The sequence below is a fragment of the Ammospiza caudacuta genome, chromosome Z, assembly GCF_027887145.1.
Source record: "Ammospiza caudacuta isolate bAmmCau1 chromosome Z, bAmmCau1.pri, whole genome shotgun sequence".
NCBI lineage: Eukaryota > Metazoa > Chordata > Aves > Passeriformes > Passerellidae > Ammospiza > Ammospiza caudacuta.
Genome location: NC_080632.1, coordinates 76,868,116 through 76,881,370, shown reverse-complemented (window position 1 = coordinate 76,881,370; position 13,255 = coordinate 76,868,116). Strand labels below are relative to the sequence as shown.

Here is a 13,255-nt window from a genome sequence, read left to right as displayed (position 1 = left end):
TCAGATATTACTTCTTCACTGTAATGTCAAGTACAGCTACCTTTCAGAGTTTGGAAATAGTAAAATCATATGTGCAGTGGAAGAGCTCTGGTGCAGTGATGCCTGCAGGCCCAAGGATGCAGCTCTACACCACACTACTCTACTTGTTCTGTGGTTGACACTGGAAAAGATGGATTAGATATATTCTAAACAAATAACACAGACATAACTTCAACAGCTTTTTTAGTGCAATATCTTTTCAGGAACTGAACTAGTTACAATGACAGCCATTATCACCAGAGCTCTGTAAAAACACCCAAGTGTAGAGAAGAACCACTGCATTTTTGTTCACACAAAAGGCACACCAGCATATGGGAGCACACCAGATTTTTCTCTCTAATTCATTAGAAAACTTATAATTCAGTGACGTCTCACCCCATAGACATTTCTCATATGCATGTAACTTTGACTTTTTACACAGGACATTAAAAAATTGTGTAGCTTCATACCTGTGTTATAAACGGGAACCCAGTGGTAGAATTCATTCTGGTAGGGAACTGTATCAAACTCACTGCACTGCATCTGACGGAAGGTCGGCAAGTCCTTGTGGCAGGGGCTGATGTTACACATGCGATAGCGCTTCCTCTCTCCAGTGCAGTAGTCTCCTCCAAACTGGGGTCTAGAAAAGGAACATGAGACTGGGACATGAGACCATGGGTAAAAAAAAAAAAGTTTTAAACCAACAATGTATTTCAGGCCCCATTAGCACAACAAGGTGAGTCTGAATCCTTGACAGGGTAGAGATACTGTTCACATCACATGTTTGAGTACTCAAACATGTCAGTATGAAGCACAGAGATTTAGACAACTCCTGTATCCCAAAAAAGTGCTTGGCAATACCTGGCTGAGCTCACAGCAAATTAACCTATCAAATGGACTGCTTTGAATCCCACACTTTGCAGTGCACTTGACAGCTCTCTCTGAAAAGACAAATTATTCCTGGCATTAGTGACTTGTGAAAATGAGATGTGGAGTCTTCATGAACTCAGATATGTAGTGGGGAATTCTGCCTTTCATGTTCCATACCTGACAACTCATGTGTATGAAGCTCAAACAAAGCTGATGACTAGAAGAAAACACGAAAGGTGAGTTCTCAGGATCAGATTGCTAGAAGCTGTTCTCACCTGGTGTTTGACAACATTTATTTACTCATTGCAGTATTAATAAAGCAATATTTACACTATTTCTGCAAAGCCTAAATGTTAAGTATGTTTTTTAAAATTCATTTTGCATTGAAATAAGCTCTGTGGAGGGTAAGAAATAAAGAACAAGATGACTGTAAAAGATGAGCCAGCTGAATTTCACACAAGTATGCCTAGCTGCGAAGAGAGGTGCCAGTATCTGTGGTATCTTGATGTGGCACATGCTGATAACAGTCTCATACAAGAGAGTTTCAAGTTTCCAATGTCATAAGAACCTCAAAAATCTTACACAAAAAATAGGGAAAGATAGTGCACTCAGCTTACTCTGGATTATCACACAGCCTCACTGCACTTTGAACTCCTGCCCCACATGTCCTTGTGCAATGGGACCAGGACGACCAAACGCCCCACTCGCCATGGATTGCTTCGGGAGTCTTCCCCACTGTAATGCACTCACCAGAGAAGCACCACTGAGGGGAGAAAAGAAAGCACAAAGAGCTTCAGATCATACCAATCATAGGGAAATTATGATTTTTTTTAGTTTCTGTGAATTATTTTTTATTTCAGCTCGTAAGAGTTGAACACTTAAGCGGAAATGTAAATGGAGATGTCACAGGATGACCCTCCTTCACACTCAACAATAACAGAGCTACTCATGGCTAGTCTCTGCGCTTTGGCAGGCAGCACAGCTTGCAAACAGTGTGGCTCACAGTCACCTTGTTTTCTCCACACCGAGTGCCATCCGCAGCTGCATCCAGTTTGGAGCGGCAGGAGCCTTTCACTGAGCACCAGAGGGTCTGGCAAAGGTTCTGAAAAAGGAAGAAAACTGCAGCAGTCTGAGGCAGGGCAGAACTCCTATGGCCAAGATTTTCAAAAGCTTCCCAGAGTTTTTTACAGCCACTTAAAAAGTCTTGTAAGGGTTGTATTTCCAGAGGGGTATGAGTTTTTCACAAGATAGGAACTACCAAGGGTCCAAATTTAGCTACTCGTCATTACTGCGCAAAAAGGGACTATTTGAAAAATTAAAAAATATTGTAAATACTATCAAGTGAATTCTCTGCACTGTGTGACTTCAAATATTCTCCTAATTGGCTGCTCAGCTCCTAGGAAAACACAATGGCTTAACAAACTTTGGTCACTGCTGTTTGCAGATAAGGTGAACAGAAAATTGAACAATTTTCATTTGACGAGTACTAACCAATACCATCTTCAATTCTGCATTGCTGTCTGCCTGGAAACATACAGTGAAATCAAAGGTTACAGGAGCCAGGCAGGCAAATACAAACAACAGCATGTCTCCAACAATATTAATGGAGGTCCCAAAACTAGATGAAGAAAAAGTGATCAGGCTTCTTAAAACATTAGCTTGGCAGATGGCAAGGAAATGATCAGGAAAAAAAAGCAGTCAGCTAGTTGGCAGAGAAAAAAGCATAGTGCACTGGGAAGAGTAAAGGCTCTGGTTAGTGAATGTTTGCATTTTAAGTAACTCAGAAACTGCTGCCAGTTTAATGCAGTAGGTTGCCAATAAAACACAGCATTCCAGATGCTGCTCCATGTGCAGTGGCTCCACAGAACAGACAGAAACTCCTGAGAGGCAACAAAGAAAGCAGGGCAAGAAACATTCCAGCTACCTTTTACCAAACCCACTTCCCTCAGCCAGAATTATTCTCCAGAAAGGGAGCACAGAGCTGGAGGCCATTTCTCCCTCTTCAGTTCACATGCACACCAGCTTTTCTTTGTTTGGCACGCAGCAGCCCTGCATGCTTGGAACTCCTGACTAATCAGGGCTTTGCATGAAACACCACTTCCCAGGCAGAGAAAGCAGGGGTCTCAGAGGGAATGCATGCTGCCAACAGGAACAACAGAAGCAAAAGCCAAGGTTTTGACTCAGGCTGTTTGGATGTCATAGTCCAGTTCTGGAAAAGGGAACACAACTGGCAGCATCAACCTGTGAAGAAGGGATGGCTCCAAATGCCATCACAGAAAAGAGTTGATAAGAAGGATCCCACTAGCAGCTCCCACTGGGATGGGGAAGCCACATACCAGATGTGGAAGTTAACATATAAACTGCACGCTTCCAAAAATGCAGCCCGAATGAGCTAGCAGCAATGTTCATCCAAGTGGGAAATGCAGAGTTTGGCTGCCCATTTCTGACCTGCTTCTGTTTAAAATGGCTAAGCTTGGGCACAAGCTTTGAGAGAGTTCACTTTCATTTACTTCCTCCATTGTGCGTTTACCTTGATTTGTCAACAAGAGCACCAGAAAAAAGCTGATGGCATGGAACATCTCAAAGCACTCCAGCCCTCCAGCTGGAATACAATGCCTGGATCACTTGGGCATCTTGGTTCACTGCTTCTGGGCAATGTACACAGAACAAACTTTGTTTTGCAGTTCTCTGTTTATACCTCAAGGGTAGCATTCCTTATGAAGGCCTTGTGAAGCCATCATTGCCAGGTTCTTAAGGCAGAGCTACCCAAGTGTTCTGGCTGATTAATTTTCTCTCATTATCAGTCACCCTTTATTTAAACTCTTGTACATGGAATATATTTTGTGGTTTTAGTGTATAAAGTGTATTTTGTGGTTTTAGTGTATAAAGTGTACTCTTGCACCATCCTCAGACAATATCAGAGAAACTGGCACAGAGAAACACAGCTTTTCATTGGCAGTTACTTTTATTATTAGGTGCACCCATAGATTTCAAAGTCAAGAATTCACAAAGGGAATTCTTTAGCTTTGCAAGGATTTTTCCATATGTATCTCCATATCCCATAACTGTTTTTTGCCTCTAAGAATACTGAAACAACAGCAGAAGAGATGCACTACAATATGAAAAAGAACAATATGAGAGGATGCACTATGTACTGCATGCCTTTGGAGGGAACACACAGAAATTCATGACTCTGCTATGGACTCACTGCAAAGCAAGTAGGTTTTCTCCTCATCAGCAGTATGATATGCACTTTCCATCCAATCTATGAAAATAGGGTCTGTGCCTTGAAGAAGGTTGAATCCAAAAAAACCCTCTGTTTCATGGAAGCCAATGGCATTTTTAGAGAAAAAGGGATTAAGATGAGTATTCTGATTTCCTATAGGCTGTTCTACAGAAAGCTATGGGTCTAGCTATGACTGGGAAAATTCCTCCATCTAATACATATTTTGCTTTTCTTTGCCTTATTAGAGGGACAATACTTGTATACTTCACAGGACATTTTGCTGCCAAAATGCTTCATGAAAACCACTATATGAATTATAAATACTAGCTTTTTCTAAGTGAACTCTAGGGCATCTTCAGCTAAATGCATATTGTTCTCTCAAAAAGGATCTGTGGATCAAATTCAGTCAGACATCAAAATGTACAAAACAAAAGCAGCTTGTCAGTGAGCAAGGCCAAGTAAATAGAGGAAAGGCAAAAAAGAGTCAGATCTCTTAGACAAAATGACAAAAAGACTGATGATTCAACATCCCAGGTTGACCCTACTGTTCCCAATTCCATCTCCTGCCAGTGCAACTACCAGCAAAATAAAGGCCTTTCAGTAAAATGCAAAACGAGAGGATACCAATTAATTTTCTGACATATGTCCAGCTGTAAAATTGGTTAGTCAGAAGATGCGAATGTAAAGGCCTATTAGGTTCAAATTCAAGGAGAGACAGACTGAGCCAGAACTGCAAAATTACATCCTAATTTTCTATCTGTACCAACAGACAAATTACAGTGACTAAGGAAACTGTAACAGCAGGTAATGAAAGCAATCTTTCAGTACCTTCTTCAGATTCAGCAGTTGTAGTTCAACACTGGTAATCATACTATCTATCAAGGTTGAAAAGATTAATCAGAAATAATTTCTCTAAGAGAAGGGTAGATGGAGATACACACAATTATCTGAATGGAATAAACAGTCAACATCAGCAGTGCCCAGTCCAGAGCTGTGTTCATACCAGCACTGCCAACAGCCAGAACACATCTGTGTTTGACAGGGCCAGTAGCCTGGGTGCTGTCTCCAGCATTTATTGAACATTGCTGCTCAAAACACAGGAAAATTAGTGATCATTTAGCTAGGCTAGCACTTGGAAACATTGCTGCTGAGCTGTTCTATGTATAAATATGCTGTGTTGGAATGCAGGAAATAGAAGCCTCTCTGAGTCCCTCGAAGAAAAAAGAAATGCAAGGTTTGAATTAGAACCCCTAGAGAAGCTGAAATATATTAAGCCACACAGACATGAAACAGAAGTGTAAGTTTTAATTTTAAGTAAGTAAAAATATATTTCAAGTGCCTTAAGAGACTGTGTTAGCTAGTAAAAGACCCTAAAGTCTAGTTTAACTTAGGTCCAGGCATAACAAAAACATAGCAGAACATTGCTTGTGTTTCTAGATAGAACAGATAGAACTACTCATGTAAGTAGGTAAAATTATATACGTAGTTTTTGGGTAAAGAAACAGGTAGTACATTTTGCGTAAATAGATAAAATCATGTACATAGATTTTGCGTAAGAACTGACACCACTTTCACGCATTAGAATTAAGCTCAGACTGGTGTAAGAAAAATGTTTTAGAATCGTGCTTTTAGCTGATTGAATCATTTATGAAAAAAATCCCTTGTATTGGGGTGAGAAAGAAGAAGGAAGAAGAAAAAAGGTGTGGGAGCTACTGCTGTTACTGCTGCTGTTTTTGCTCAAAACATCTTTGGCCAGAAAGCTTTCAGCATGGACTTTAACACTCTGAGCTCCTTGCCTTCCAGACTGATGTACTCACACAAAAATCAGCTTCACTACAACCAGCAACTGCCCTGTCTCTTTGAAGACACAGCACCCACGATAACTCGACAATGCTGTGAAGACCCAAAGACCTCTGAACATTATTCTAGTACCATTATTCAAGTAAAATACCATACCACTGTATTTTAGCTAATACAACCTGTTACTCTGCAGGGCTCCACAATCTTGTGAGCGTTGCTGTGACTCCACTTCTCCCTTGCATCTGCTCACAATACTGCTTTGCTGTGCTGTGAGACAGACCTCAGGGCACTCTATGAATTATACACTTCTGCATAAATATCTAATGTTCCATGCAAAAATATTGGTTTTCAAAGTAAGTATTTTCCACAGGGACTAAAATATTCTGTTTTTTAGATCATAAAGAGTAAGAAAATCAGGATGTATGAGAAGAGAATAGAATGCTAATTTCTTCAGAAAACTCTTCCTGGAACTGAAGATTTGTTCCCAGAATTATTAGATCAATTGAAAGCCACAAGGTAGAAGAATATTTTAAAATTGGACTTAAGTTGGATTAATAATTTACCTTAGAATTAGTATTACAAGTTTAAAACCAAAACGATTCCACTGCAGAAGGAGGACAGGCACTTAACCATAGATATGGCTGAGATACAGAAAAGATTTTGTGAAATACAATGCAAACAGCTTAACAACTCACTTCCAGAATATGCAGAATTTAGTGTGTTAGGCAATGCCTGCACTGCACTAGCCTATGAGACTCTAAACACACTGCATTTGTAAATGAGGTGCACTGAATATACTTCCATGCAGCTCAAGAATTTTGAATTCTTAGTAGGAAAATGAAGAAAAACATTCAGCACTTACATCCATGTCTTCACAGAATGTAGCATTGGAACCATACTGAAGCTGGCATTGGTGGTGCACATCATAAATCACTCCAGGAGCAATGATTGGGGACTTCAGAACTTCTTTTTGGGGGATGTCATCCAGACAGAATCCCCACCCACGACTAAAAGACAAAAATTCCATATTAAAAAACTCCCTACCACCACAGTTTTTTGATGTTTCTATACAGACATTTAGCATCTAATTCTTAGGGGTAATTTTGATTGGCCCATGTAAATAATACTTCCAGATTCCAGCCAAGTTAGGCTGAAATGCTGCAAACAAAGTAGTTACTCTGTCTAGCAAGAGATGGTTTTAAAATGGCAAAATACAGCTTTTCAAAGAGGAAACACCATGAGCTCAGTATAGTTTGCAGAGTGGCTTCAGAGAACCCCGTACTCTGTGGTTAAAGCTGCACCACATTGCTGGTCTTAAAAAGAATGGAACAGATTTTAACAAGTCACTGAAGCCAAACACATGGCACTGTGGCCAAAGGCAAAGTCCATGGAGCTCTGTCAGGGCCCTTGATGGAAAGGCTTCTTTCTCCTGGTAACTGCAAAAAGCTGCAGATTGCACCAAACCCGAGCCAATATGACAGGACTTGAGTTCACTTCCAGAGTAAAACACTACACTGAGCTTTTCCCAAATAAGTGAGCAACAGGACAGTGGTATGTCCCCCATGGAAAATAACTCAAGCACACTAAGACGTCCCTACAATAATCAATGCAACAATACAATATATACTTTGAACTCCAGCACAGTTGTGCTCAATTTAGGCAAATGCTGCAACCTGACCACTCACTCTAGGAACCGTGTGATGTACTCCTTGCTGCACTGGGACCAGGTGAGGGGAGTGGGATCGTACTGCAGCTGTCGGGACATGATGTACGGGCGCTTTCCAGCAGGCTCACAGTCGTTCTCCTTTCCATCGTGCTGGATTCCAAAACTGGAGGTAAAAAACAACATCTAGTAATTCCAGCTGACTGGCTAGTACCACAACACCTACCTAGAGGTTCCAGTCCGTGCTTAAAAAGACACTTACGTTGCTTCCTCCCCTGCAGAGCTGTAGCTACCTGTTTGCTAAAAGAAAATGTACACACAGAACATATGACCCAAAATCTATGAAAAATCTACACCCCCACAGGCTTTCAAACATGTCTGCTATGCACAACAATACTGCTCTGCACAAAATAAAGAACATGCTGTCACAGACTATACTTCTGTACTTTTAAGGCAGTCCAAATACTAGTGCACAGCTGGGGCAGAAATTAAAGTTTAAACCTAAAAGTTAGGTAACAGCTGTTAGAGCTAAGACTGCTCCCTAACTCTTGAACCCAAACTTGCACCACCTTAACTAAGATGAGGCTTTGTTACATTCTGTCTTAGACTCTCTCATAATAATATCTCTACTGCTCTTTTCATTTCTAAAACTTTTGACAGACTGCACCAGAGACACTGTCTACAAAATTATTGAATGTTCAGTGAATTTTTCTCCAACCTCAATTCCTCCATCCCATTTAATTTGCCCAATCTATGTAAGCAGATCTCCACAGCAGGTTCTCTCCAGCATCTCTGACTTGCTGAGAAATTCTTTTATTCAAGAGCTTCCAGAAGTCATGAACACAAAAGTTTGGATGGCATTAATCTGAGTAAACACACATGCCCCTTCACCACCTCAGAGTGAGCATTATCACATAATATAAATAATAACATACATAGAAATTGATATATGAAGATGTTGACACCTACATTGTTAACATCTGGAGTCTGTAAGCTCTCACTCCTGAAAGCAGTGAGAGCTTACTCAGGTCATGATTCAGTCACGAATCAGATAAAGCATGTTCAAAATACTTAAGACCACATTTCTCAAAAATGTAATCATATCATGACTCAAAAGTTCTGAAAGCAGAGCTTATTTCAGTCAGAACCAATTCCAGTAATGATTCAGAAGCACAAATGCACGGATCTCCCCTTTCTGCCAGGCTCTTTTCCACAAACAGGGTCTGTTGAATCCTAAGGCTGCAAACATCTAGACAGACAGTGTGGGGAAGAGCTGACTTTTGGCATTCATCTAAGATATGGGAGCATGTATGTCTCTTATATTTTGTTCATCTGTTCTTACAAACTTGTCCATACCTGAACTTCTCAACATGTGCACACTAGCCTGGCTTGAGGTCAACAGGGTGACAACAAACCCTGCAGTATTCAACATCCCTTATGGAGCCAGTCCTTAAGGAAAGGCCCTGCACCACTCCTGCAAGGGCAAGCACAGCAGTACTGAGCCCCACAGCCCCCAAAGGACACAGAGCCACCAGCCAGCCAGGACAGACAAGGAGAAGGTCACAGATGGATCAGGCTGTGGGGAAGGAGTCTCCTCAGATCATCAGTGTGAATGAAAACAGTTCCTGCCAGCAACAGGCTATGGGGACCAAGCAACAAACCCACAGCACCCAGACCCAATTGGAGTGATTTCATAATTATTTATTTATTCAATTTCCTTTCTGACAGTGGTGAGGTTGAATAAACAGTGGCCAATTAATGGTCAACATGGTCATTACCTTCATCATCATCATCATTATTATATCCTATAAGGAAACAGAGACTCCATCCTGATTGGTGGCTGGTGCACAGTGAAATTAATGTCATTGTAGATAAAGCAATGAACATGTGACTTAGCCAAGCAACAGAGTCCAGCTGAAAAGTGCAGGCATTACAGTCAGACCAGAGTGTCCATGAGATAATGCTCTGCCCTGAGGATAACAGCTATGTCAAAACAATTTAAAAAATCAGGGTTTTTCCAAGTGAGTTAATAAACCATCTAACCAATCAAAACACCTCCAAAAACATAAAATTCTAAGAAATTTAGTTCAAACAGAAAGAAATACCCAATCATAAAAAAAAAAAAAAAAAAAAAATCTAAAATGAAATATCCAGGAACTTTATTTATCTTAGTCTAAGTGTACCCACCATAGCATTATTATTAAAAGAAAATACCACTGACTAAGAAATGCCCTAAAAGACTTTACTGGTTCATTAAAAAAAAAGGATATAACAAATATTAAATATATGATAAGATTAATATATAATAGTTTTTCCATAGCAGTTAAATATGTTTTCTAGCTAATCTGCAATACTGAAACACCTTGACATAGTGAGACAGGTTTGTTTTCTGTAAATGTTTTTTGGATAATGTTTTTTTTATCTCTCTGTAAATGTTTTTTTAGATAATCTGGAGATTATCTAATGTAATTGCATAGAAATCTAGCACGTTTGGAAAATTAGCACGACTGAGTGATGCTATTTCATTCTAATGAATAGTTGTATATGTAAAACACACATCAAAGGGCTTAAGAATATTTTTTTTGCTTTGAAATAAATTTTGATTTTAATAATAGAGACATTAATTCACTTTTTGTTTCGTTTCTGCCTCACAATTTGAGTATTAACATGCAAATAACAAATTTGACTCAGACAGGTTCCCACTTCCCTGTCAACTGTACCTGTGTCCAAGCTCATGAGCGATAGTGAAAGCCAAGGGGAGGCCAGAGTCCTCATTGATGTTGCAGCTCCGGTGCGGCTGACACATGCCTGACAGGTGGGACAGGCCCAAGGTTTCACAGGGACGGTTCATGCCAGCACAAATGTCCTTTCTAGAATCACAGAAGAGATGCACCATTTAAAGAGCTTAAAACCACCTGTGGAGTGTCACTGACACTGGGTAGCAAGCTTCCATCTAATAATGTGCTAATTTTCATCTTGAGTAAATCATAGTGGTAAGTCTTTTTACAACATGCACTTTTTCTACTGCTATATTATACTGTTATAATTTGCAGCCAGTATTTTTGTAGATGTAGTGCCTAGATACATACAATCACTACCACCTCCCATAAGCCAAAGTTTTAGAACCTCCATGTCTGGCAGCATTTTCAAGCACAGTTTACTAAAGTCACCACAGCTCAGCTTCATTCAAGTGAACTGTCTGCATGCTTTATATTTGGACAGCGAAATCTCACATCATTGAGAGACTTCATCTCACATTCTTATTTTAAGATTTTTGATTGAGAAAAGGTTGAGAAGGTGGGGAATGGTCAAAGGGTGCACTTGATGATCTGGAGTTCTCTTCCAACCTAAGATTCTGTGACTCTTTTTTACTGAGCCACTTGAGGGGTGTTTTAGGTTGGGTTTTTTTGCCTGATAGAGTTTAGCCAAGGGCTGGTTTTTTTAGACCACAGACTCAATCTTTTCTATATCAATTTTTACAGACCTGGAGAGGTCCCATTTCATGCTATGACATAGACTCCCTGCATAACCTCAGATAACCTCACTTTCAAGTTTTCTGTTCCTCCTGTGCTCAGACATTAAAAATAATTTTGTGTCTCCTCAAATATGGAGGTATTTAAAAATCATATGTTTTAAAGCTTAAAAATGAATGGCACCCTCTTTGAATAATACCTGTCCTTTCAGAGCTGCACCTGCACATTTCTTCAGTTGTTGTTCATCTGCATGCTACCTTGTTTTGATATATTGTGTCAAAGGAGAATAGAGCAGTCACTGAGCACAAAACTAAATAGGATCAAGGGAGGAAAATGACCCGAGCTGTGGAAATTGCTCACCTCTTGGGACCCACAAATCTCTACTTTGTGACTAAGATGCATCTCTTCTAACCTGTATGCACATGCAGCATTACCAATATTTTGACCACGTTTCTGAGCTCTGTGCAGGAAGAACTAAGTGATGGCTGGAGCCTATAAAGGAAGTATCATTACCAAAGAAATGCAACTGAACAGCAGCCAGTCACTGCTGTCATACCTGGTAAGAAGCACAGCCACATCATGGTGTGTGGGGTTGACATCACTCTTGGGATTGACACTCTTCTGCCACTTGCAGAAGCTGGCTAATGTCTTATCAGCATGGTGCACTATCTTCAGGCCTTGCTAATGGGAAATGAAGGAATATATTACTGTAAAGACCACACTGCACTGCACTAACACTTCAGTGAAGTCAGCTGTGATGATGGGTAATCTAAATGTAATTGATTATGCTTTTGCCTGAAGTTAGAGCCATCATGAGGAGCAATGACACCTATTTATCTAACATTGAATATTAAGTTAAAATGCTGACATTCCTGTAATTGGTGCAACTAAAGGAAAAATTATAGAATGCAGAACTCTACATACATTTTGATAAATGAGCTTCATAAGATCCAACACTGAACTGAAACTTTCAAACATTTTATATTCTCTTGAAATCAAATTTTCCTCTGAAGAGAAGGTGAAGAATACTTATTGTGGGACTTTGTGATCAAATTTGTCACTCGATGTTATGTGAACACTGTCATATTCAGACAACAATTATGCTTCTAACAGACTATTCATTTCACAATATTTTTCAATTCCAATTGAAACAATGCAGTCATAAAAGTTTCTTCCTCAACTTATCATTATACAGTTTACGCGCAAATTACTGAAAACCTTAATTAAAAAGTATGGAAAATTAATTAATCCAAAATTGAATTTTCTAATTTCTGGTCTTGGACATTCACTTTATGTTGCCTCAGCTTGCTTTGTTTTTAACAAGCATCAAAGTATGGGATTAAGTGTCACCAGACAGTAATTTCTGGGGAGCCTAAAAACAACACTGTCATTCCTCAACAGGAATCCACATTTTTTTATCCAAACAGCCACAGAAGTTCAGCAAATACATTTAATTAAAGATCATCATGGATCTCAGGTCCTGATTGTCCTGTTTAGGTGAAACCTCAAGTTTTTGTCCCACTTATGCTGAGAGCTATAAGGACAGACTCTATCCCAACAAATATTTCTGAAGACACAGCCATGAGGTTCGGTTTATTGCCTTTAATAACACTGGGACCATCTGGCTTGTGTTATAAATTCTAAGCCACTGAGAAAATCCCTTTAAGGTGTACCTCTGGTCAGAGCTAGCTCTATTGCACACTGCATTTAAAAAATAACCATAAAATCATGACAATCATCATGTATTCAAGCATATAGTAGCATATTTGTGAGACAGACACATTGGAAACTATCAATATACAGCTAGTTACAGCAATTAACGTCTACTTTGTCCTCATTTTTCTTCGTTTCAAGAGACTTAAAAAAGAAAAATATGTGTTTGAACTGCACAATAAGAGACTTACCTCTTCAGAGATCTGCAAATAGCATAGCACTACACTTCATAATACATTTTAGGCAATGCTAGGTAATTAAATCCTGAATGTTGATGTGTAGCTTCTGTTTCTTACCTAGTGTTCTTTGGCATCCCATGTTCTTCTGACACTTGGGAGATTTCATTTCCCCATTCTTAACCTGATTGTTATAATTACAGTTTCCTATGCAATTTTATGCAGAAATACCCGAAGTCATCAGTTAAAATACTTTGCTATCTAGGGCACCATTTCTCCTAAAACCGGACATGTTGTAGGTTTTAACAGGGTAAAT

At 39.6% G+C, this 13,255-nt stretch overlaps 1 protein-coding gene across 1 annotated transcript in view; it reads right to left on the bottom strand.

The window, feature by feature from the left end:
* The window catches only part of ADAMTS12 (ADAM metallopeptidase with thrombospondin type 1 motif 12), a 142,392-nt gene that overhangs the window by 53,103 nt on the left and 76,034 nt on the right, over positions 1-13,255 (bottom strand). The window contains exons 6-12 of the mRNA XM_058823783.1: positions 11,607-11,731; positions 10,298-10,447; positions 7,600-7,743; positions 6,777-6,921; positions 1,898-1,990; positions 1,506-1,651; positions 489-658 (exon numbers count right to left, since the gene is read on the bottom strand). Of these exons, the coding sequence (XP_058679766.1) occupies positions 489-658; positions 1,506-1,651; positions 1,898-1,990; positions 6,777-6,921; positions 7,600-7,743; positions 10,298-10,447; positions 11,607-11,731 (973 nt within the window). The remainder of the gene's footprint in view (positions 1-488; positions 659-1,505; positions 1,652-1,897; positions 1,991-6,776; positions 6,922-7,599; positions 7,744-10,297; positions 10,448-11,606; positions 11,732-13,255) is intronic.